We start from the raw sequence: 23,593 nt of genomic DNA, 5'->3' as shown, positions 1-23,593 counted from the left end.
ATTTTCCAATTGCATCACCAGTGTTACAAGAAGATTTCTATATGGATGATTTATTGTCTGGAGCTGACACTGAAGAGAATGCAGTAAAACTTCAGCACGAAATCATTGAACTATTGAAACGTTGCGGAATGTCAATCAGAAAATTTACTTCAAATTCCGAAAAAGCTCTTATGTCAATTCCTGAAGATCTGAGAGAAACAAAATCGCTGACATTTGATAAAGACGCAACTGTGAAAACACTTGGAATCTATTGGAACCCCGCTCAAGATTGTTTTGGATTTAGAGCTGATATATTTGGTAATGTAAAAGTAGGTTCATTAACAAAACGAGTGATTCTATCTGAAATTTCGAAATTATTCGATCCCATTGGTTGGTGCGCACCCATAATAATTAATGCAAAAATTTTAATGCAATCAATTTGGAAAGAAAATTTGAACTGGGATGATTTAGTGCCAATAACAATTCAACAAAAGTGGGATAATTTTAAAATTGAACTGAAAAATTTACAAATGTTAAAAATTCCAAGAGCGCAAGTTGGTCACTCAGGAAAAAATCGACAGACATATTTGGTAGGATTCAGTGATGCGTCTGAACAAGCGTATTCAGCTGTAGTTTATTTGGTGTATTATCATGAAAAAGGAAACGGATTATCATATCTGGTATCCTCAAAGACTAGAGTAGCGCCAGTAAAGCAACAATCGTTACCAAGGTTGGAACTTTGTGGAGCACTACTGCTAGCAGAATTTATGCCGTTAGTTGCAAAGGCTTTGAAAATGAACTTTACTGATATGGTGGCCTATACAGATTCAACACTAACTCTTGGATGGATTAGGTCTGAACCGTATAAATATAAAACCTTTGTTGCAAATAGAATTACCAAAATTCAAGAATTAATTCCGGGAGATAAATGGGGATTCGTTCGTGGAATTGATAACCCAGCTGATTGTGCATCTCGTGGAATAAGTGTACAAGAATTTATTAACCATCCATTATGGTGGAACGGGCCGTCTTGGTTGAATGAGAAACCACCTGTACCAAATTTAACAAGTGAAGTTGTGAGTAAACAAGAGCCAAGTGAAGAAAGACGTGATGCTTCAGTGTGTCATTTAACAAATATTAGAATACCGAGAGATCTGATTCTCAGGTACTCAACATTAACCAGATTGCAACGAATCACAGCAAGATTATTAAGATTTATAAATAATACGAGAGCAGCAGTCCAGAAGAAACATGGATTTGCAGCTGAATCAATTAGTAACCCTTGGCTGTCGACAGTGGAACTTGAGGTATCTCTTAGACGTTGGATTTGTATCGCTCAAGAGGAAGAGTTCGCTTCAGATCTGTTGCAGCTTAGAACTAAAGGGAAGTTATCCAGTAAAAGCAGCTTATTATCGTTGAACCCATTCATCGACAAAGACAACATTTTGCGAGTGGGGGGAAGGCTTCGTCATGCAAGCATTCCTGTGCATCAGAAACATCCAATTCTGCTGCCACCGCATCACAGAATTACAACGATGATAATAGAAAATGCGCATTTGTTGAACCTACATGCTGGTTCACAAACTTTATTATCTTATCTACAACAAAGATATTGGATTGTTCGAGGAAAGGATGCTGTGAGGAGGATCATTCGAAAATGTGTCATCTGTACAAGAAATCGAGCAGAAACCATGCAACAGATGATGGCAGATCTACCTTCATTTCGAGTAACTCCATCCCATACTTTCCAGAAATGTGGAATCGATTATGCTGGACCTTTCTTGATTCGACCTATTACACCCAGAAGTAAGGTGACATGAAAGGCATATTTAGCGATATTCATTTGCTGTGCGACTAGAGCCATACACTTAGAAGTTGTTAGTTCGGCCAGCACTGAAGCATTTATTGCTGCCTTAAGAAGATTCATAGCTAGGCGAGGCAAGCCATCAGACATATACAGCGATAACGGCACAAACTTTGTCGGAGCTGACAAGGAGCTAAAGGAGTTGCAGAAACTTACCGACAATGTAAGCCACAATAATCAGATCGCATTAACAATGTCTAAGGAAGGAATATCTTGGCATTTCAACCCACCTTCAGCGCCACACTTCGGAGGACTCTGGGAGGCAGGGGTTAAATCGACCAAATACCATCTTAGAAGAATAATGGGATTAAATCGATTAACATTCGAAGAGCTGACAACTCTTACCGTTTAAATTTTGTTTTCACCGTTTAGATTTCTTCCTAACCGTCTAGATTTCTTCCTGACCGTTTAAATTTTGTTTTCACCGTTTAGATTTCTTCCTAACCGTCTAGATTTCTTCCTGACCGTTTAAATTTTGTTTTCACCGTTTAGATTTCTTCCTAACCGTTTAGATTTCTTCCTGACCGTTTAAATTTTGTTTTCACCGTTTAGATTTCTTCCTGACCGTTTAAATTTTGTTTTCACCGTTTAGATTTCTTCCTAACCGTTTAGATTTCTTCCTGACCGTTTAAATTTTGTTTTCACCGTTTAGATTTCTTCCTAGCCGTTCAGATTTCTTCCTGACCGTTTAAATTTTGTTTTCACCGTTTAGATTTTTTCCTAACCGTTTAGATTTCTTCCTGACCGTTTATATTTGTTTTTTACCATTTAGATTTCTTCTTGACCGTTTAGGTTTGTTTTTCATCGTTTAGATTTCTTCCTAACCGTATAGATTTCTTCCTGACCGTTTAAATTTTGTTTTCACCGTTTAGATTTCTTCCTAACCGTTTAGATTTCTTCCTGACCGTTTAAATTTTGTTTTCACCGTTTAGATTTCTTCCTGACCGTTTAGATTTCTTCCTGACCGTTTAAATTTTGTTTTCACCGTTTATATTTCTTCCTAACCGTATAGATTTCTTCCTGACCGTTTAAATTTTGTTTTCACCGTTTGGATTTCTTCCTAACCGTTTAGATTTCTTCCTGACCGTTTAAATTTTGTTTTCACCGTTTAGATTTCTTCCTAACCGTTTAGATTTCTTCCTGACCGTTTAAATTTTGTTTTCACCGTTTACATTTCTTCCTAACCGTCTACATTTCTTCCTAACCGTTTAGATTTGTTCCTGACCGTTTAAATTTGTTTTTCACCGTTTAGATTTCTTCCTAACCGTTTATATTTCTTCCTGACCGTTTATATTTGTTTTTTACCATTTAGATTTCTTCTTGACCGTTTTGATTTGATTTTCATCGTTTAGATTTCTTCCTAATTGTTTAGATTTCTTCCTGACCGTTTAAATTTTGTTTTCACCGTTTAGGTTTCTTCCTAACCGTCTAGATTTCTTCCTGACCGTTTAAATTTTGTTTTCACCGTTTAGATTTCTTCCTAACCGTTTAGATTTCTTCCTGACCGTTTAAATTTTGTTTCCACCGTTTAGATTTCTTCCTAACCGTTTAGATTTCTTCCTGACCGTTTAATTTTTTTTTCACCGTTTAGATTTCTTCCTAACCGTTTAGATTTCTTCCTGACCGTTTAAATTTTGTTTTCACCGTTTAGATTTCTTCCTAACCGTTTAGATTTCTTCCTGACCGTTTAAATTTTGTTTTCACCGTTTAGATTTCTTCCTGATCGTTTAAATTTTGTTTTCACCGTTTAGATTTCTTCCTAACCGTTTAGATTTCTTCCTGACCGTTTAAATTTGTTTTTTACCGTTTAGATTTCTTCCTGACCGTTTAGAGTTGTTTGTTACCGTTTAGATTTCTTTCTGACCGTTTATATTTCTTGCTGATCGTTTAGATTTCTTTTTTACCGTTTAGATTTTGTGTTCACCATTTGGACTTCTTTCTGACCGTTTACATTTCTTGCTGACCGTTTAGATTTGTTTTTTACCGTTTAGATTTCTTCCTGACCGTTTAGATTTGTTTTTTACCGTCTAGATTTCTTCCTGACCGTTTAGATATCTTTTTTACCTCTTAGATTTCTTTTTTACCGTCTAGGTTTCTTCCTGACCGTTAACATTTGTTTCGCTCACTTATGTATAGAAGATACCGTTTATGGAATACGCTACCGAAGGACTGGGAATTACGTAATATGTCTTACGGTTTGTTTCAATCAAAAGCAGGCGACTTTATAACTGGTCAGAATGTAGTGAACCAGTAGTCAACCCTTATTTTGTTACTAATACTGGTATTAATTAGTGTAGTTTAGTTGAAATTATTGTACGTGTCTTAATCTGAAAAGCAGATTTTTTCTTAGGTGAGGCTATAGTTACTAAAAAATACCTAAGTAAGCATTCAGTCGGGTTCTGAAAAGTGACCAGAGCCCATAACTTTATCATTTCTCAACCGATTTCGATCAAATAAAAACCCAGAGTCAATTATAATCATGAAGAATCTAATTCTCTGCTGCCATGCATGAACTCTTCTTATTTTGTGTTTAGTCGTTCAAAAACCACTTCCATGACAACGTTTTGCCTTATTATACGGAAGTGAAGCATTTAACAGAAAATGTACGTGGATGGAAATGTGAGAAAAATAGCTATCTTTCATTTAAAATTTTAATCATCAAAATCGGTTGAGAAATGAAAAAGTTTTGCCTTTGACGAAAAATGAAACTTTGGGTTCAGGGCCGGCGCTGACGGTAACTGAAGGGGTCAGGTTCCCTAGCAATTGAAAAGCGTTGATTCAAATTTTTAAAAAGTGCAGGTGTAAATATCATTTAAAATGTCTTAACTCAGGCCCGGGTTAGGACATTTTATAATTTGGCATCCGTCAGATAATTTTTATACTCAACTCAAATCAATTTTGTTAACAAATTTTCAGCGCCTATCTCAAATATTTGAACCAAACTTTTGTTACTGATTCATCGCGATATTACCAATTAAAAGCTTAAAATAAACTAAACCCTAAAAAGGATTGCTTAGGTGTGACTGGAGTATGTGCGATTAAAAGTTTGAAATAACCCCCTCCCTCCTCCCACCCTGGAGAGAAAGTGCTGGTAAAATGAGCACCACCCTGGGAATAATTTCATCACAGTTAAATAATTTCGCCCCAAATTTTGCCCCATGTACTTGGTCTATACTAAATCAATTCTAGCAGTTTACGCATCTACTAGTTTTATCGTTGGAATGACCATTGGCGGCTGTTGATTTTTCGTTAATAATGTACTGTAATATTATTGAAGACAAGTTCATTAGGTAAGTAAAATAAAACATGAGCTGGGGCTTATGTCACCTTGAATGCGGCGTCAAGAAACTGATAATCAGCCATTCTTTGGGTATGTTTATGTAAATTCTATGTTTATCCTTTCTGTTATATTTGCACTGCAAAAACTTGCACAAATCAAAAATTATTCCCAGGGCGGTGATGTTCATTTTACCAACACTTTCTCTCCAGGGTGGGAGGAGGGAGGGGGTTATTTCAAACTTTTAATCGCACATATTCCAGTCTCACCTAAGCAATCCTTTTTAGGGTTTAGTTTATTCCTGATGATTTTCGACATTTTAATAAACTTCAGTAAACAGTAAACAGTAAGACCTGACTTGAAACTGGTCAAATCAGCCTATTTTTTAGTTGTGGGCAGTATGATCCAGAGGTCGACGCCGCCGATCTCACGCCTCCGCGCCGCCATACGCCGATGCACTTTCCGCGCCGCCGCCGCCGAAAAATTTGATTTCCTATTCCTTTAACATTGCGACACCTCGCCGCGCCGCCGACGCCGCCGAAAAATCACCAAAAACTGGCGCCGCCGCCGCCGAAAATTTGTCGGCGTCGACCTCTGGTATGATCTTGCATTTAGTGCATTAAAACTTTCAAAAAGGTTGGGGGTTTTCAATAGGAGGGGTGGCTTATGACTGATAAGCCAATATCTACATGTCCACATTTTCCGTGTTTACAATTGTTACAAATAATTCAATTAATTATATCAACGTTGCTGGGGGTGGGAAAATATCGATTCTCATAGTTTTTTGGTCGCTGATTTCGAATCTGACGTCAGTTTTTCGATTGAGACATCATGGGAAGGGGGACATGGCCAAGAAGTTTTCCTCAAATTTCTCGCTAAATTAAGTGAATATATTTTTTTTGCCATATCATATAATCCAATTTAGAACGTACTGGATCAGTGTGACTGACCAATCGACGGGCGTATACACTAGTAACATATAATCCGACGTAATTCATCTGAGATTCCCCCGCATGACCAGGCTCCCTTACTCAACTGGTAATAATACATTGTCCATCATCACGATCAGTATGATCCCACCATCCGCATCCAACGTCGACGAAATGTTAAAAATTTCAACACATTAAAAATATGAAAACAATTTTCCTAAAATAAAGTTTTGAATTTTGAACCTGAAATTTTTCCAGGTTTTTCAAATTTAAGATGGGGGCCCATGCATGTTGATTTGATCATAACAAATGTCTAACATGACCATATTTTAGCAGGGTTTTAGTAGGGTGATTTTTTTCTCACACTAATACCTGTCTTCGTGCAAAATATAACCCCGAGTGGACGGTACGGTTTGTAAAAAGGCTACTCATGATATAAGGTTGCTAACTATATGATAGAAGATTGCTCAATATCTGCCAATCAACCGGACTTTGACCATCAAAATAAGACCGGCTGTTGTGTTTACAACTTTTACAAGTGTTACCTGCTAAGCATGATAATAAAGTTGAAAGTACTACAATTATGATAGTAGCTGGGTAATTTTTGGTGACAGACGTGAAAAATGCATGCTGGTGTAAGGTGTATGATTCGAAGGTATACCAAAAAAACTTTTCTTTTCCCATTAAAATTAAAATATCTATTTATCCCTTAATCAGATGGATGTCGCAAGGTTGCTTCACCCAACCGATACCGTTCACTGCTGAAGATGTCTCCAAGATTGACAACGCCTCCATTTCCGGTTATCAAAGTAAATTAGCCAAGTACAAAGAATTGGAGAAGGCGGCGTTGATCGGAGGTTAGCTGTTAGTTGTATATGTACAATTGAAATGATATTCAGTGGTTAAGTTATTAATTGCCGTGTGCAAGGTGGTCCTCGGGGAATTGAACGACATGTCACCAAAAACAGGAAAGTACTCATACGGGAGAGAATCAAGAACATTTTAGATCAAGACTCACCATTTTTAGAAATTGGAAAACTAGCCGGATTTGACATGCCTTATGGTGATTTACCTGCGGCAGGGGTTGTAGCAGGTACAGACACAGTGTATATGCATTTATAACTGTAAGCTCAAATAAAGGGATTATAATCTGTCTACCCTGAAGGAATTGGGCGAATCCAGGGGATATACTGCATGATTTCTGGCAACGATGCCACCGTCAAGGCAGGCACATACTATCCAATCACGGTCAAAAAGAGTGGACGTGTCCAAAATATATCAGAAATGAATCGCCTGCCTGTAATTTACATGCCGGATTCAGGCGGCGCATTTCTGCCATTGCAGGTTTGACAAAAATATGACGCCGACACTAAGGCTAATATTGAGGAAATTACAATAATAAATTCCAGTCCGAGATTTTCATCTATGGTGGGAGAGGATTTTACAACCAGGCTGTCATGTCGTCCAAAGGAATTGCACAAATTGCCATGGTCTGTGGATCCTGTACGGCTGGAGGAGCTTATAATCCAACCATGTCTGACGAAGCCATCATAATTGATAGAATCGGGAAGATTTTTCTCGGTGGTCCGCCCCTTGTGAAGGCTGCGACGGGGGAAATAGTGACGGATGAGGATTTGGGTGGTGCCTTTATGCACAGCAGGTTCAAATCAAACCTTGAAACTCCTGACCTGTTTAGTGATAAAACCATTTAATATTTTCAGTGTTAGCGGTTGTACGGATTATTTTGCCACGGATGAAACCCAAGGGTTTAAAATGTGCAGGGAAATCGTCGAGTCGCTAAACATGAGACCTGTACCTGTTCCGAATACGAGTAGTTTTCTCCAACCAAAGGCTGACCTAACCTGGACAGGTAATCCAACCTTACCCACTCAAAAAGTAGAATTTTGTTATCTCAGGGCGCTTCTTAATCAATTTACTTCTTTATTTTGCCCTTTATTTACACCCACTGCAATATTTACTGTAAATTTTACAGATGACAGCTCACAAAAAGCTGGGCTTGAATACTTCACTTGATTCTATATTAATTTATTAACGCATGTTTAACTAGTTTTTTAATTGCTCAGATTTAGAAGGGAAAAGTCACCTTGACAAGGTAGAAATATACGGCGTTCTCTCGGGGTTATTGGATGGGAGCACGTTTAAGGAATTTAAGGCATTTTATGGACCTGGACTTATAACTGGGTCGGGCTATATTGAAGGGTATGCACACAATATTTAATGTGTTTAAACAGAGTTAAATATGCAATTATGCCAGAATACATTTTTATTTTTTATTTCTATTTCTATTTATTCTTTTAATACATTTTTATATCCTAATTTCAGAAATATGGTCGGCATTATAGCAAATTCAGGCCAAATTTTGGAAGCCGAAGCGTTAAAAGCTGCCCATTTCATTGACATGTGTAACCGTCGTGCCACTCCGTTGATATTTTTACAAAACTCGGACGCAACTTCTGCCTTGGCCAATGACTCGTATGACCTGAAGCCAAGAGGGAGCATGTCGGCAGCGGTGGCGACGGCCTGTGTGCCAAAAATATCAGTTACACTTACTGGATGTTTTCATGAAGACTATTTGCTCATGGTGAGGAGATTTTGACAACTATCGAAAAAATCTATAGATAGATTTTTTAACGTAACCAGCCTGATCTGGCTGCGTATTATATTATACGTGTGCAAACTGGATAAAGTTGGAACAATTTTTAATTACACAAATCTGATTTGCAAATTTGTAATTGCATTTTTTCACCAATTCACAAAATTTACGCGATCACTGCGTCTTTAACACATTTTTTCTGGCGCAGTGTGGCCCGTCTTATAACCCAAACCTGAATTTCGCATGGCCAGGTGCCCAGTTTTCTTCCTTCTTAATGGACAATGCAGGCCTACCAGAGAAACGTGACGACGAAGAATTCGACGCCTTTTATGCCGCCTTCAATGTTCTTACTGACGCAATAATTACTCCAGAAATTACGAGAATGGTACAAAATAAGTTTATTCCTCGATTAAAACTCAATTGCTGAAAATATGTCCTACGTTTTTCCCCAGGTGCTTGGAGAATCTTTACGCATAGTGAAACAACAATCCTTAAATTTACCAGTGACAAATCTTCGATATCCTGTTTTTCGAATGTAAAAATTCATTCATAGTGACGAGGTACGTGGTTACGTACCTCGTAACTCTCTCAATCGCCCCGTTGGATCTTTTGATAAATATCAATATATATATATATATATTTCGGGCAAATTATTTTAAGTATGAAAAATATACACAAAATGTGTATCAATAAAAAAACCGTGGCATTATCATATTTTATATGCAGTTTTTGTATTTTGTATGCATCATGCAATTTCTCATAAAGCGTTGCGTGATTTCTGACTGAACTATTCATTTATGTCCTTTTCCTGCTCAGCCAGGGAATGTTTCATTTCAACGGTTTCTCTCACATATCATTGTTTTGCATATTTTCCTCCCGTCTGTTTCCGATATTTTTTTACTCAGGGAAACCGGGAACTGGCATTATGATTCTGATTGCATAATCTCGTAAGTATCTCTCAGCTTGTTTATTTAACCACATCGAGATACTGTGGTATCATTAATTTCAGTTATTGATTTAATTTTAATCTCCATCCATCAACTTTCCGTAGTTTAATTTGATACCACTCCACACGTTGGTGATGGGATAAGTCCTACCTAATCATGTCCTCCCCTTCATCTTCTCCCGTGTCATCTCCTCTCGTCCTTACCATATTTTACGTGGACATGCAAAGAAGGCATACATAGAATTTAAAAAGCGTAAATTTACTTTCCATCGTCGTCACTGGGTTATTCCGCTACACGGATTTTTGTATTTAAATGAACACGTGAAAGACGAGGGGGAGGAGGTGACGGTGAGGTGATGATGGGGAAGACTTATCCTATCGTTCAAGCCCAATGACAAATGACCTGGTCATTCACCTTCCTCTCAGCAGTTGTAAATTACAACTTGTAATAATCGCTGTGTCACCAAGTCGAGCCTGACCTGTGACTGATGATCTCATGTCTGGCTCGGGAGAGGATTGTAATCTCGCATCTGCAGCAGCAGCAGTTTGTTAATTGTGAGTGCATGGTATTAAATATGAGCGAGATAGAGATATTTATCTCGATGGTCAACTGTTATTATTATTAAATGAATCGAGGGTGAGGATGGTGATATCCTTTTAAACTGGGTGTTGGTGATTCTGAACGCTCTGTTGAGTTGATTTACTCATTCGCTAGTTAACTTGGTCCCTGTGCTGCGGTGTTCGTTGGTGAGTGATTATTTCTCTTGCTCTCCTTTTTAGCCTTTTTGAACATTTGTAATTCATTTTGTCCAAACTCTATGTACAGAAATCGTATTTTTCGTGTGGCTGACGACACTCCTAGAAAACATGCGACTTTTAATTCTCGAGGATGACTCCCAAGTGACAGAATGGTCCGCAAAATATGTCGCGAAACGAATCCGCGATTTCAATCCTACCCCGGAAAAGCCATTCGTCCTCGGACTGCCGACAGGTATTAGGACAGCACTAATCCGCTGTGAATTATTCACAGAATCAGATATTTGTAGTAAAAATACGTAAATTTCTATGCTAAACTAATCCACAGGAGGCACACCCCTTGGCATGTACAAGAATCTGATCATTTTACACAAGGCTGGAAAAGTGTCGTTCAAAAATGTTATAACTTTCAACATGGATGAGTATGTAGGTACGTGGAATGTGCTGTACGAGTAGAGCTATAAAAAATTTTATAGGAAAAATAAGTTTCTATTAATGTCTTAACTTCCGAGTTTGATTTTTATACGTGGTATCTACCAGAGCCTTTCATGCTTGGTCTCTCTCTGCTTCTGCAGGGAACAGACTTTCTCAGCAACAGAATTTTTAAATTTTCTACACTGAATGAATTTTAGGCCTGCCACGAGAGCACCATGAAAGCTATCACCACTACATGTGGTCCAATTTTTTTAAACATGTCGACATTCAACCACAAAATGTCCACATTCTGAACGGAAATGCGGACAATTTGGCCGATGAGTGCGACCAGTATGAGAAGGAGATCACGAAAGCTGGCGGCATAGAGCTGTTTGTGGGAGGAATTGGGCCGGATGGTCACGTGGCGTTCAACGAACCAGGGTCGTCCCTCGTGTCACGGACGAGAGTCAAGACGCTTGCTCATGACACAATCATTGCGAATGCGCGCTTCTTTGATAACGACCTGACCCAGGTGCCCAAACAGGCGTTGACAGTTGGAGTGGGGACCGTCATGGATGCGAGAGAGGTAATTAATTCAAATAATTGAATGACCCCAGTCCGATCCGTCGGCACGGCTAGACTCTGATTTTGTAAAATTGAATGGTGGAATACTGACAGAATGAAAGGTTAATATATAGGTAATCCCCGAATGATTACTTGATTCCATAAGCTGACTGACGAAACTGATGCCTTCCCATGTCATCTACCACCTCCTTCTTTACGACGGCATGATAATCCGTCGTTGTTAATGAACGAATGAATGAAACGCTACACACTGTTGGTTCGCTTTTCAGGTGATGATTCTGATCACCGGCGCCCACAAGGCCCCCGCTCTCTACAAGGCGATCGAGGAAGGAGTGAACCACATGTGGACCGTGTCTGCTTTCCAACAGCACCCCCGCACCTTGATGATTTGCGATGAAGATGCAACTTTGGAGTTGAAAGTGAAAACTGTCAAATATTTCAAGGTAACATAATCTCACGTGATAATTTCCTACCATAAATGTGACTAAAAAGTAGAGCACTAAAACGTTTCAAAATTGTTTAGATTTTTTAAATTGATTTCAATTTTTTGGACATTATATTACTCTTTAGGAACTATATTTACTCCATTCTAAACTCATCTTGGATGACGAAAGCGACAAAGTTTCTACCAATAAGTTGGTCATTTTTTTAAATAAAAGTTTGACACTTTAGTTGAGAGTGGATTTGTTAGTTGTGTAATAATAACCGTTTTATCGTACTATTTTACATTTGTATAACCGTGTGACTATAGTGCAACCTAATTAAAATCACAGCGCTAATTTGTTCCCCATTCTTGTTTTGCTCTAGAACCTCTGGGGCGTCCACAGCAAGCTGATTGACGATCCTGTCAACGTATAAAGCCATGATATGGCTCTACGGCAATGTAGCTAAGATCTTATCAGAAGAATATAGTTTTACAATGAAATTAGCAAATTATCTTAAAGGATCTAAATTTCTTTAAAAAATGTCATATTGTAAACCATTCGTGCCAATAAATTCGTAACCTTATTTAACAAATTACTTTTTCCAGTATTTCAGGGGCTATGGGTAAAAATGCGTAAGGCTGGCCAGTATGTGTAAGATGGGAACTAACCCTACCTTGCCAATATTAGCCAGCGTTACGCAATTAAAGGACAGCCCCTCATTTATTAGTGGTTGTTTCACTTTTATTGAAAAGATTCACAAGTTTATGAAATGTATGAAAACACAAATCAAGTTAAATTCTACAACTAAAAACACTCTTCTACTGAGCATAATAACACAGGATAGTAAAGAATTGAAAAATAAAGAGTGGGTTTAAGCAGGATAAGTATGGTTATTAATTGACTAATTAATTTACGTTGCGCCACTAATTAATCACCAAGTTCACAATAGACGTATGTATAAGTTATCAATTTCTTTAAAGCATGGCGACGGGATTCGTTTCCACAATATTTTATGCACATATCATCCACCATAACAAGATCCATTATCACGTAACAGTTAAAGTGATCATTTACCTACGTTACAGTTTTATTTTATTTTATTTATGACGATTATTTTAACATAAGCACTACTTACTCACCTCGACATTTGCAAATTTAACAATTTGTTGCTTCCAAACGATGCACTTTTAGTTCGTGAACTTCGGAACACAACTATAGACATGAATAGGCGCAATATATTAACTAGATGACAAGATATATTATTACCAATTAATTTAGCAATTAATTTGAGTGAACTTGCCAATTATTTTTCCAAAGAAGTACAAAAATCATTCGTCCGAAAAGGGACATTTTTTAAATTCTGGAGTGCAAAATATTTTATCTGCCTCTCCTGATTAATATTTTCATTCGTTAATCTACCGACCCCGACTCTCATGATTACAATGTGCCATCATTATACAATTATTCAGACAACGCCAATGTAAACCCAGCCACCGTTAATTAATTATCATTATTTACTTTAATTAGGTATTACAATTCCTTGCTCACAAAATTATTCGCTTATGCATTTACTTTCAACGGACACACATCACCAATCATTACATGATTTAAAATTATTAATTAGTAAGCTATTGATTTTGTTCTTTCAAGATTATATCCAATTTCATCATCAATACTCAATTATATTAATTGCCTAGTAATTTTTTAAAGATTAGGGTTGATTAGGGTTATTCAAGATCCATTTCTTTAGGTTGTTGTTGCTCGTCGTTTGTGGGAGGATTTTTTCCTGCAGCATTTAGATCCTCGCCAGCACCCTCGCCGCCATTCTCGCTACCCGTTCCAGCAGCGCTGTTCTCTGTGGGAGGAGGAGCTCCTTGCTCCTTCTTCGGAGTGGGTGGTTTCGGCTTGGGCTTGTTCATGATGGGGTGAACCACGCTCTCGAAGGACTTGCGGTGCACGATGATTTCCATCGCGTTGATGGGCGAGGTCATATTGGGTTTGACGCTAAGGAGAATGTCCCTCGTGTGGTCCAGCCACTGTTGACTCTCTTGAATGGCATTTTTCAATTTGTCTACGTCAGCAGCGTCCAAGTGTTCATAGCGAGCTTCGTTGGCAAACTTCATGTCGACGATTTTGCGGGCTAGTTGGATCGACACTTCGAGCTCACGGATCGCAGAAGGACGCTCATGGTGGTCGCGGTGACGTTCGAAGATGGGGTCCGTAGTTTTCTGGGAACAATAAAAATACAAATGTTACTTTTTCTCTACTTTACCAAAGGGTTGGCTTGTGACATGCGATACCTTCAGCTTTTCCAAGCGATCTTGGTAAACTTGTCGCTTTTCATCGCTGCCTTCTTCGTAGAGCCAATTTTCCAGAAAGCTGAGCTCCTCGGACAGTTTAGACTTGTCGCGCTCCTCAACAAATTGAGTCAAATCAGTATCCAGCTTGTCTCTCAGGAGGTAAACGTACTCTTCGAGACCGTTCTTGGCATCGATTCGCTCCTTCTCCCTCCTATCTTCAGCCATCATTTTACCCTAGGAGCAAGTATAATTTAGTAACTATCATCGACGAACCATTTGTTTGACACACTTACCTCGGTTTCAGTCATAAGTTGAATGTCGTAGGGCGCATAGCCGTAAGAGTTTTGCTCGAATGGAAGTTCGATAACTTTGTGGGACTTTTTCTTATCCACAGGTGCCTCTACGTCGTCCTAAAGATAGATTTTAAAATAAAATAAAATGGCATAGTTACGCAAAATTAGCGTATTTATAAATCACAACGAACCTGGCTCATTGGTGTTTCAGCCTCCATTTCGGTATCCTGTTGCTTCGTGGCTGCTCCTTCCAACGGGGAAGCGACGGGTGGTTGTTCTTGCATCGTTTCCCCATTGTTCCCAGCTTCTTGGGAGGTCTCAGTCTCCATCATTTCCTACATATTAAATCACCAATATCATTTAATAATGACGTCAACATCCCATTTAATAAAGATGTTTTCGTAACCATTGGAAGGCTAGTTTTGTAACCTTCTCCCAAACTTTATACAAACACTTGGCGTTAATTGCATTTAATAAAAAAATTGCCATGTTATGAAACACTTACATCGGCACTCTTCAAATAAGCCGTGATTGCTTTGATACTGAAAATCCCGTCCAAGCTGATCCTGGCCTTGACTTTCAGTTTGACAGGGTCCTCATCAGGCGATTCGATATGCTTGATGCAATATTCGGCTGCGAAATTAGTCACAAATAAATATTTTCTTTCCCGAATGATTAATTGTGGTCTGTAAAATAATTACCGATTTCCTTCTGAGGGTAGGGCACATCACCCGAGTACATGGCCTTAAACTTGAAACCGTCCTTTTTATAGAAAGTCAAGAGGCGTGAGAAGGGCACGGGATGGTACAGTGGGAACACTTCCAGCATTCTGCGAGTTAATTCAAAAATTAAATCATGTCCATATTTACTAAGTTATAATTTTTAAGAAACAACTCACCCGTCTTCCTGCAAACTCTCGTCCCACACAATTTTTATCGGATACATTTGAACGTCCGAGATTTTAAAGTCTCGAATTTTGTATGCAGGCGAAAGGATGGCGCATTGTAGGGCACAACCTCGTGCAACAGCCTCGTCCTGGTTCAACGTCGTCGAGGGCGCCTTGCCAAAGGTTTTTTCAATCAGAGCCTTGATCGACGGAATGCGAGATGATCCACCCACAATTTCCACAGCGTAGATGTCACTCGGCTGGAGATCTGCAAGGTTTCAAAGTTGAATGACAATTACATTTTTTTAAATTTCGAACTTTTAGCGAATTGAATTTAGAATTGAACTAAAGTGCATTAAGCCAAGCCAATTAAAATTAGCCAGCTTGAAGGCAAAGTTTACACAAATTACACTATTTTACAAGTAATCTGTTATTCTTTTCCACTCACTCGAAGACCGGAGACAATCCACCATCGTTTTCTCCACCCTCTGCAGCAAATTGCTGCTCATTGCTTCAAAGTCGGCCCGACACATGTGGCTCGTCACGTCCTTGTCGTCCATCAAGCACTCAATGTTCAAGGGGAGCTTTGTCGCGTTGGCTGACATTTGCTTCTTGATCTTTTCAATTTCCGTGAGAAGGCGGACGTAGGCGCGATGGTTCGTTTCGGGGTCAATCTTATACTTGACGCGAAACTCGGCGCAGAAATGGTCAGCGAGAACCTTATCAAAGTCACGACCGCCCAAAAATGGATCCGCGGTAGAGGCCAAGATCTGCAAGAAAGAAATAATTAGTACTTGAGCAATTAATCCTCCACCCATAAGGATAAGGGCAAAAAGGATTTACCTTCAATTTTCCCTTGTTAAAGGCACAAGTCCAGACTTGCAAGGAGGAGTGGCCACAATCCACGAAGACGACATTTCTTGGCTTATCCGCCTCCTCCGGGAGGTCCTGCTTGTAAATCCCGTACGTTAGGGACGTCGCCACCGTCTCATTCAGTAGTCGAAGCACGTTAAATCCTGCCATTTGCGCAGCAGCGACCAATGCCCGGCGTTCCACATCCGTGAAGAAGGATGGCACCTTAATTATGATCAGTTTCAGTTAGTTACTCGTAATTAATTATCAAACTTAAGCAAGAAACATTTACGCTGTACCCACCAACTCTCAAGGCTAATTACTCATAGACAACCAACCTTGTGCGAGGCGTAAGTTACGCCGCGTAACAGCAACATATCAAACCATACTGAATAACCCTTGAGAGTTGTACAGCAGGCAGGTGCTTGTAACTGTGTATACTTGTAAATTTACGAGGTTTACAACTACGATTGTACTCTATCAATCCTAATTTCTTAATTAGATTACCACAAAATTTGCACAGCTACTTTTAAAAGTACAAAGGTTGTCTCACCGAAAAGACACAGTCGCTAATCTTGGTCTTCAAGCCTGCCTCCGTCGTCTCCTTCAGCTTGGTGAACAGCATGGCGGCGATTTGTTCCATGGAGAAAACGTGTTCCTCGCCCAAATACCTAACCTGCACTGCGACCCCGCCACTCTGAGGGTGTGCCACGACCTTGAAAGGCATCCGTTTGAGTTCCTCTTGCACGTACGGATCATCAAAACGACGTCCCAAGAAACGTTTAAAACCCCAAATCGTATTTTTGATATTCGTCACAAACTGATTTTTCGCCGCCACACCGAGAATACGATTCTTCTCGCCAAACGCCACCGTCGACCTGGATAATTGGAATAATTAATTTATAATCCTTGATTACGTCAGTATATCCAAAATGCCTTAAAAACTTACGCCGTAGCTCTCAAACTGTAATCATTGTCTACAGTTTCGATTCCACCAGCCCTCGCGACGGCGACGAAGCAGGACTCGTTACCAAAGTCAATCCCGATAACGGACATTTTTCTGCTATTTCTAATTCCACCCCTTTTTCTTGGTGAAAGAAAGAGTAGGAGTGGGCGTTTAATTGGTCACTTTTCCTCTACTTTCCTCTTATACAATTCACTACAATTTTTCCCAGCACGGCGTATAACACGTTTCACTTTTTTTGAAAGTATTGGTTTAGAAAATTTCCAGAAAGAATCAGAAACCGAAAACTGAGTCTCGTTCCTGTTGGTTCGATGGCCGGTGTGGAGAGGAAAAGTGGTGGTGGTGAGGCACTCGTCAGTTTCGTAAGTGGAGGCAAATGTTGGGAGAAGGTTCTAGAGGTTTCCACCACCAACCACGTGCTCCTCGGCTGCACCAATCCAACATTTTCCTCTTCCTCCTCTGCTCTGGAAATTTCCTCTCGTCATTTTCTTCCTTTTTCCCTTTTTCAGTTCTCGACGACCCCTTCAAGGCTTCACCACTACTTATGCACATTCATTCATACAACAACGGCCACGGCGCTTTTCCACCTCAAATCTGAGGGTGGGTGGAGGCATTGGTCGCCAATTTCCATGTATGGTAACATATGCATATTTTATGGGCATGTCATTGTAGAAAGCGACTTTGCTATGCTATCTCGCCAGATCAGATTTAAGATTGAAGGGGTGACATTTCATTAATCCAATCTATAATGGATCAATATCATCCAATCCATAAGGTCACAAAGTAACTGATAATATCTCACTGATAATGACATTAGTACACGCACCATCAATCTAATCCAAAGTATGAGTCATGGTCAAAACATGCGTCTGCGTATTTATTAGTGCCTATGTGCATGTACAACAAGTGTATTACGGTGTGCACGTCAGGTATGGGCCGGCCTGAAAAAGTGGTGAAATAATTACGTAAGGTATCACCATCCAGGAAAATCTTACGCTGGTTTTTATTTACTTCCCATAAGTGAGATATGAGAGGCCCTTGGTCCATGGCCTCCCATATCTCATACCTTGCTGGAAACAAGCAAAAACCTCAGTGCAAATGCTCCCTGGATGGTGATACCTTATGTGCACTCTGTAATATCAATGACAACATGGAATGATGGAGGTGTGTGCTTTGGGAATTTGAGACGAGTGGAAATTGAGACGTCGCAACTTTCCCGAAAGGCTGATTGTAAAGGATTTGAGTGGATTTGGATCCTTCCAGTGAGGTGTCAAATGGCAGCTCGTTCCTATCATAGTTCACTCGTGGGTGACCTGTGAAAACCCCACTTTGAGAGACGTTACTCCCCTTATGAACGGTCCCCTGAGCTGCGTACAATTTGAGACTCTTTAGACTTGGCCAGATTTGTCTGGTGAGGGATTGACGACCAGTGAGATATGACAGTTCATACAGTTCATTTTGCAAATGCAACCTATTATTCCTTGTCCTTACGATCCTTACGATTAGTACAGTTCAAGTCTCATTTACACGTAAGTTTTCCTTAAATTTTATCAGTATCAATTTTTGAATTTTTCTTAGCCCTGCAATCCCAAAAATCTTGCCAAGATTCGTTACTGCATCGTCCCTTCTTCATAAAAAGTATGCATAGACCCACTTAATAGGAATCTCTCAAATTCAAAAGCAACAAAACTCGTAAAATGATCATTATGCAAAATTTCGCTCGCTAAATTCACTCCATCAGTGTTACAGGCTTTCAAGGGAAAAAATGCAAAATTAATTTCATCCCCAAACCCATAACCAACTTAACGAGCATTTAAAGTTCATACAAATTGAGGTGCATCGCATTATTTACATTTTCTTGTGGGAAAAGAGTCAAGATCACGATAATTTACGGCCCCTGCATAAAACACGTGGTCCATTTGAAGCAAAACCCATTATGTGGAGCTCATTATACAATGCATTCAAACAAGTATCCTTCCTACCCAACCTTTGTGGACGGCCTGTTCTGAGAGAAGTCTGCGTCTCCTTCACCATGCACCTACTTTTCGAAAGGGTGAACGTTTCTTGATGAAAAGAGAGAAAGTGGTCTTGAGAGAGCAACAAAGTTTATGATTTTAGTCGTCCTCTACTTTGTTCACCGTCCAATCATTCCCATTTCGAAGGTATGTATGTCCCATGCTTATTACAATTAGCTGGCTGCATAAATGGTGCTATTAATCAGTTTACTCTCTGCGCAGGTGTCACATGCTGACTAAATATCTCCCTTTTACTTTTACATTCAACTAAATCTGTCTCGTTATTTTGGTCAGTTTTTCAACCTGGTGTGATTTCCCTTCTTATTTTAGCTCTTCTAACGCCCAAGTCCTTCGTAGACGCTCAGAGCTTCATCCGGTTAACGGTTTACCTTTCAGTTTTTCGAGAATTCGAGAAATCTGAGGATTGGGATTTCATTGTTACGCAATAGTAATGACATGGCCCATAAGATGCGTCGCCATAGCAACGAGTGGGATTCGTACGAGAGACAAAGAGCCACGGGATGGCAGAATAAAAAATGCTCTTACACCGTTAAGCCAATGAATTATCAAATTGCACTCTGTCAAATAATAGTAATCGTTGGTAACCTAACCTGCTGGAAATGGCTGACAATGATGTCAGCCATTTCATGCTGTATTATATCTCCCTTTTTTAGCTGCAAAGTAAGTCCTATCCGCCCATAGATAGGACATACAATACAAGAAATAACTTGTACGAAAACCATATATGTAAATAATTCCCCGTGAATGGTATATTCGAGTATTTTGGTGTTTTTTTTTAATTTGTGACAATTTTTAATTGGTCATATTTCATTATTTAATTATGCGTTTAAAAAATAATGAGGGTATTCATTACGAGTTCGCATCCTTCGCAACGTTAGCAACAAAACAAAGTTCGCAAGTTCGCAAAAACTTTTGGCTTGAAAATTTATTTGCGAACTTGCGCATCTCCAGGGCTAGTATTTAGTTCGCAAAATACTTTTTCAGAAATTTTCGTGGTACAATCTTTTTTGTGATTTGAGTGCAAAATGTCATCGAAAGTCGCTAAAAAAAGGAAACAGGAAGAAGCATCAATTTTGGACGATACATTGGTAGAAGAGGTTGAGAACACGAATGTAGACAACGTCAAGGAGCGCCGGAAGTGGACTCCTACCGAGATTGAAAAGCTGTTAGATCACCTAATCTCAATTGTTTCTGTTGGAAAAGAGATAGAGAAGCCAAACGCAGTAGCATTTTACAAACGTGGAGTAGAAATTCTCGCGTTTGAACATTGTAACCACAACCAATTAAAAAATCAAGTGAAAAATCTTAAGAGAAAGTATGGAGAGACGGTTCAGTGGCGCAATCAGACAGGGCAAGGGGTCTTAGAAGAGCAAGGGGAATCTTCTTTCAAAGGTAAAACTCATAAACATGTATATAAATTAACGTGGAGAGCAATTATGGAATATAATTCAATTAATTCTCAGAAACTTTGCTAAAACGCTGTCCCCACTTCGAAAAACTGGACGAGATTTTTGGAAATAAACTTAACATTGCTCCTCCCTACCTACACGATTCGTCGAAAATCGGAGATGAAGATCATGTTATAACTACTTTGAATACACCAGACTGGACATTGAACAGCACCATTTTCAGTGAGGAGACTAGCGTCCCCGAAAGTAGCGAGCATTCAGTGACTGTAGAAGAGACGCAACAATCAAAATTGGTAAGAAAGCGGAAGTTGGCCCCACAAACTGGATCATCCATGCTGGAAAGATGTGTCGAAATCAGGATCGAATTACAAAAAGAACAATTGGCACTAGAGAAGGAGAAATGGCAGTACGAGAAGATAAGAAACGATGAGCGGTACGATTTAGAAGTCAAAAAGATGGAACAAGATCGTGAAATCGAAGAACGAAAGTTGGACTTAGAGCAATAACGCATTAATAAAGATTTCGAGCTTCAAAAGTATAAGATAGAGCAGGAGTTTAAGTTAAAATTAGAGTTATCTAAAGTACAAACTAAATAATCAACTCTAATTAAAACCTATTTTCCGCATAATACGTGTAAAAATTAGTTCTTGTCAAGTTTTGTACATGTACATCTTAGGTAATTAAGGTGAATTAAGGTTACAAAAACATTTATTGTAATGCCAACTTTCCGGTTATAAAATTAAATAATCCAATTCTTTTTCTGTCATTTCCTCTCGTTGCCTCCGGCATTTCGTGATCTTCCTCCCCCAAATCTTCAACAATTATTGCTGGAAGTGTGGGCTTGATAATATTATACAGAATGCAGCATGCCATTATCCAGTCGCATGCTAATTTGTGTCCACGTTGCTTATCCACGCGTATCCTCAATCCCTTTAAGCTTCCAAAAGTTTCCTTCATTATTCCAAATACGCATTCAATGTTGACCCGATATTTTGAGAAATATTTGTTAAATGCTCTTCTTTGGCTTGCTGTGCCGGCAGTAGCATTATTCCGGAAAGGTGTGATCATGAAGTCACTAACAGCATAAACAGAGTCCCCAGCAATCCATTGCCCATTAGTTAGAAAACTTTCGGGTCTAATCCCAATTTCTGAGTTGGAATATACTCGTGCATCATGAACCGAGCCAGGATATCCAATAAATATATTTCTGATAATACGATCATTGTCACAAACCGCCTGCAAATGTATTGCGTACCGCTGCTTTCTTGTGAAATATGACTCTGGGTCATCCAACTGAGCTTCATCTAGAGGGATATGAGAGCCGTCGATGTAGCCGATACATTTTGGTAACTTGTCGCCCATAAATAATTCTATATTTGCTCGTTCATTCTCATCAGGCCATCGAATATAATTATGCTCCAGACTAAGAATCGCCTGCCACATATACCATACCACTATACAATTAAACTAAGTATTTTAAATTATTCGCAATTAATTGGTTAATTTACTTTTAATACTCGTTCAATTATGAGCATCACTGAACCACCTCCTCCAATCCCAAAAACTGCAGCCACGTTATGAATAGAGTTAGATGACCCATCATTTCCGAGCTTATAGAGTGTAATAGCGAGTTGTTTATCGACTGGCGTTTGTTTTTTGCTGCTGTTTGATCGGAAGACATGATGATCTTGAATCATTAAGAGAATCCGTCCAAAGTTTAATCTTGAGACTCTCAGAAATTTTCGAAATAGGTCGTCGTTATAATCTGGGAGAACGTTACGATACCACTGGTCGGATTTGGGGACAGGATTTCGTGGAACAATGTACCGAATGGCCTCTGTGAGCAAAATTTCATCTACGATATCGTCGAATTCCTGCCATCCATCTCTTGTGTTCGAATTTGTGCTCCAAATCAGTTCGGTTGAAGCGATTTGGCACAAATCATTAATATAACGACGCTTCTGAGATATTTTAGGCATATCGAACTACTTACATAAAAATCAGAATTGCAGAAAAATTACTATTCCAAAAAAATCTAGAATTTGTATTTTTTGCAAATACCAACTTTTGCGAATTTGTTTGCGAAGTGTCTTCACTTCGTTGCTTCGCAAAATTAGCAATTTCGAAAAAGTTATGTTGCGATGCGAACATGCGAACTCGTAATGAATACCCTCAATATATTTTGATTTGGTATTCACTCAACATTTTTATACTTTTTCGATCTGAGAACTATGCCAAATGCAAGAAATTACAAGAAAAATCGAGAAGGTAATTAGTAATTGAACTTTAATTACTTTGTGGCAATGTAATTGTAATTAGTAATTAATTACTTGGCTTAAATTGAGTAACAAAGTAATTAATTACTTTGAGTAATTAATTACTTGATTGCTTCGAATTGGAATGCCTATTGTGTAAAATCTTGATTCACAAGATCATTTTTAGACGAGCTTGAAGATTAATTTTGCGTTAACTACGCTTCAGGTATCAATTATTCATCTCTGTTACTTTGAATGTACTTCCAGCAACTAGATTCCAACAATTAGATTAATTAACTGCTTAATCTTAAAGGTTAATTGCAGTTCTTTAGTACATTTACGTTCTTAGAAATACATGTAATATTAAAATAATGCCAAGCGGTATTCATATGTGACTCAACCAAAGTGGTATTGGTAAATAATACAGTCAGCAGTAGTAATAGCTCGGTATTAAAGTTTTACCATATCGGTAGCAAATTTTTACGGATAGGTAAAAATTTACCAGTCGACAGATATAATTTTAAGACCAAGCGGTAGCAACTTTGATACCTGGAAATTAATACCTACGTGACTATGCCATACTTTTAAGATTGTACCGCCATGATTATAAAAAATGTAAATAATTTGTAATTAAGTAATTAATTACTTTTGACGGAAGTAATTGTAATTGTAATTAATTACTCGACTGATGTAATTAGTAATTGAGTAATTAATTACTTTCTCTCGTCAGATGTAATTAAGTAATTAGTAATTAATTACAAACTCAAGTAATTAAGCAACACTGGCCAAATGCATAGTTTTTTGCACAG

At 38.8% G+C, this 23,593-nt stretch overlaps 4 protein-coding genes across 5 annotated transcripts; 2 read left to right on the top strand and 2 right to left on the bottom strand.

Moving 5' to 3' along the window:
- The first annotated feature begins 6,453 nt into the window (after nucleotides 1-6,453).
- LOC110862820 (methylcrotonoyl-CoA carboxylase beta chain, mitochondrial) lies at nucleotides 6,454-9,382 on the top strand. Its single transcript, XM_022112027.2, has 10 exons — nucleotides 6,454-6,704; nucleotides 6,767-6,906; nucleotides 6,978-7,142; nucleotides 7,215-7,393; nucleotides 7,459-7,709; nucleotides 7,771-7,919; nucleotides 8,134-8,269; nucleotides 8,393-8,651; nucleotides 8,872-9,048; nucleotides 9,116-9,382. Exons 1-10 carry the CDS (start codon nucleotides 6,673-6,675, stop codon nucleotides 9,200-9,202), a joined length of 1,575 nt encoding a protein of 524 aa, XP_021967719.1. The 5' UTR covers nucleotides 6,454-6,672; the 3' UTR covers nucleotides 9,203-9,382.
- A 206-nt stretch (nucleotides 9,383-9,588) lies between these two features.
- On the top strand, nucleotides 9,589-12,384 carry LOC110862824 (glucosamine-6-phosphate isomerase). Of its 2 annotated transcripts, XM_035845866.1 has the most exons (7): nucleotides 9,589-10,356; nucleotides 10,436-10,600; nucleotides 10,694-10,795; nucleotides 10,998-11,365; nucleotides 11,634-11,807; nucleotides 11,935-11,999; nucleotides 12,172-12,384. In XM_035845866.1, the coding sequence occupies exons 2-7, from the start codon at nucleotides 10,477-10,479 to the stop codon at nucleotides 12,197-12,199; spliced, it is 861 nt and encodes a 286-aa protein (XP_035701759.1). In that variant the 5' UTR covers nucleotides 9,589-10,356; nucleotides 10,436-10,476; the 3' UTR covers nucleotides 12,200-12,384. The 2 variants fall into 2 exon arrangements, with proteins under 2 accessions (XP_035701759.1, XP_021967724.1); XM_022112032.2 differs by lacking the exon at nucleotides 11,935-11,999 and having other exon boundaries at nucleotides 9,601-10,356.
- Nucleotides 12,385-12,512: 128 nt separating this feature from the next.
- LOC110862823 (heat shock 70 kDa protein 4L) lies at nucleotides 12,513-17,436 on the bottom strand. The gene is made up of 11 exons (XM_022112031.2): nucleotides 17,070-17,436; nucleotides 16,674-16,998; nucleotides 16,112-16,345; nucleotides 15,717-16,038; nucleotides 15,281-15,536; nucleotides 15,084-15,211; nucleotides 14,888-15,015; nucleotides 14,574-14,717; nucleotides 14,383-14,499; nucleotides 14,090-14,323; nucleotides 12,513-14,017 (listed from the first exon to the last, which is right to left on the bottom strand). Exons 1-11 carry the CDS (start codon nucleotides 17,174-17,176, stop codon nucleotides 13,517-13,519), a joined length of 2,496 nt encoding a protein of 831 aa, XP_021967723.1. The 5' UTR covers nucleotides 17,177-17,436; the 3' UTR covers nucleotides 12,513-13,516.
- Nucleotides 17,437-21,237: 3,801 nt separating this feature from the next.
- On the bottom strand, nucleotides 21,238-22,508 carry LOC110862813 (protein ANTAGONIST OF LIKE HETEROCHROMATIN PROTEIN 1). Its single transcript, XM_022112019.1, has 2 exons — nucleotides 22,038-22,508; nucleotides 21,238-21,963 (listed from the first exon to the last, which is right to left on the bottom strand). The coding sequence occupies exons 1-2, from the start codon at nucleotides 22,506-22,508 to the stop codon at nucleotides 21,238-21,240; spliced, it is 1,197 nt and encodes a 398-aa protein (XP_021967711.1).
- Between the last annotated feature and the right edge of the window lie 1,085 nt (nucleotides 22,509-23,593).

Source organism: Folsomia candida, unplaced genomic scaffold, assembly GCF_002217175.1.
Source record: "Folsomia candida strain VU population unplaced genomic scaffold, ASM221717v1 Fcan01_Sc070, whole genome shotgun sequence".
Taxonomy (NCBI): domain Eukaryota; kingdom Metazoa; phylum Arthropoda; class Collembola; order Entomobryomorpha; family Isotomidae; genus Folsomia; species Folsomia candida.
Note: the sequence above shows the minus strand (reverse complement) of the source record. Positions and strands in the feature narration are given on the sequence as shown.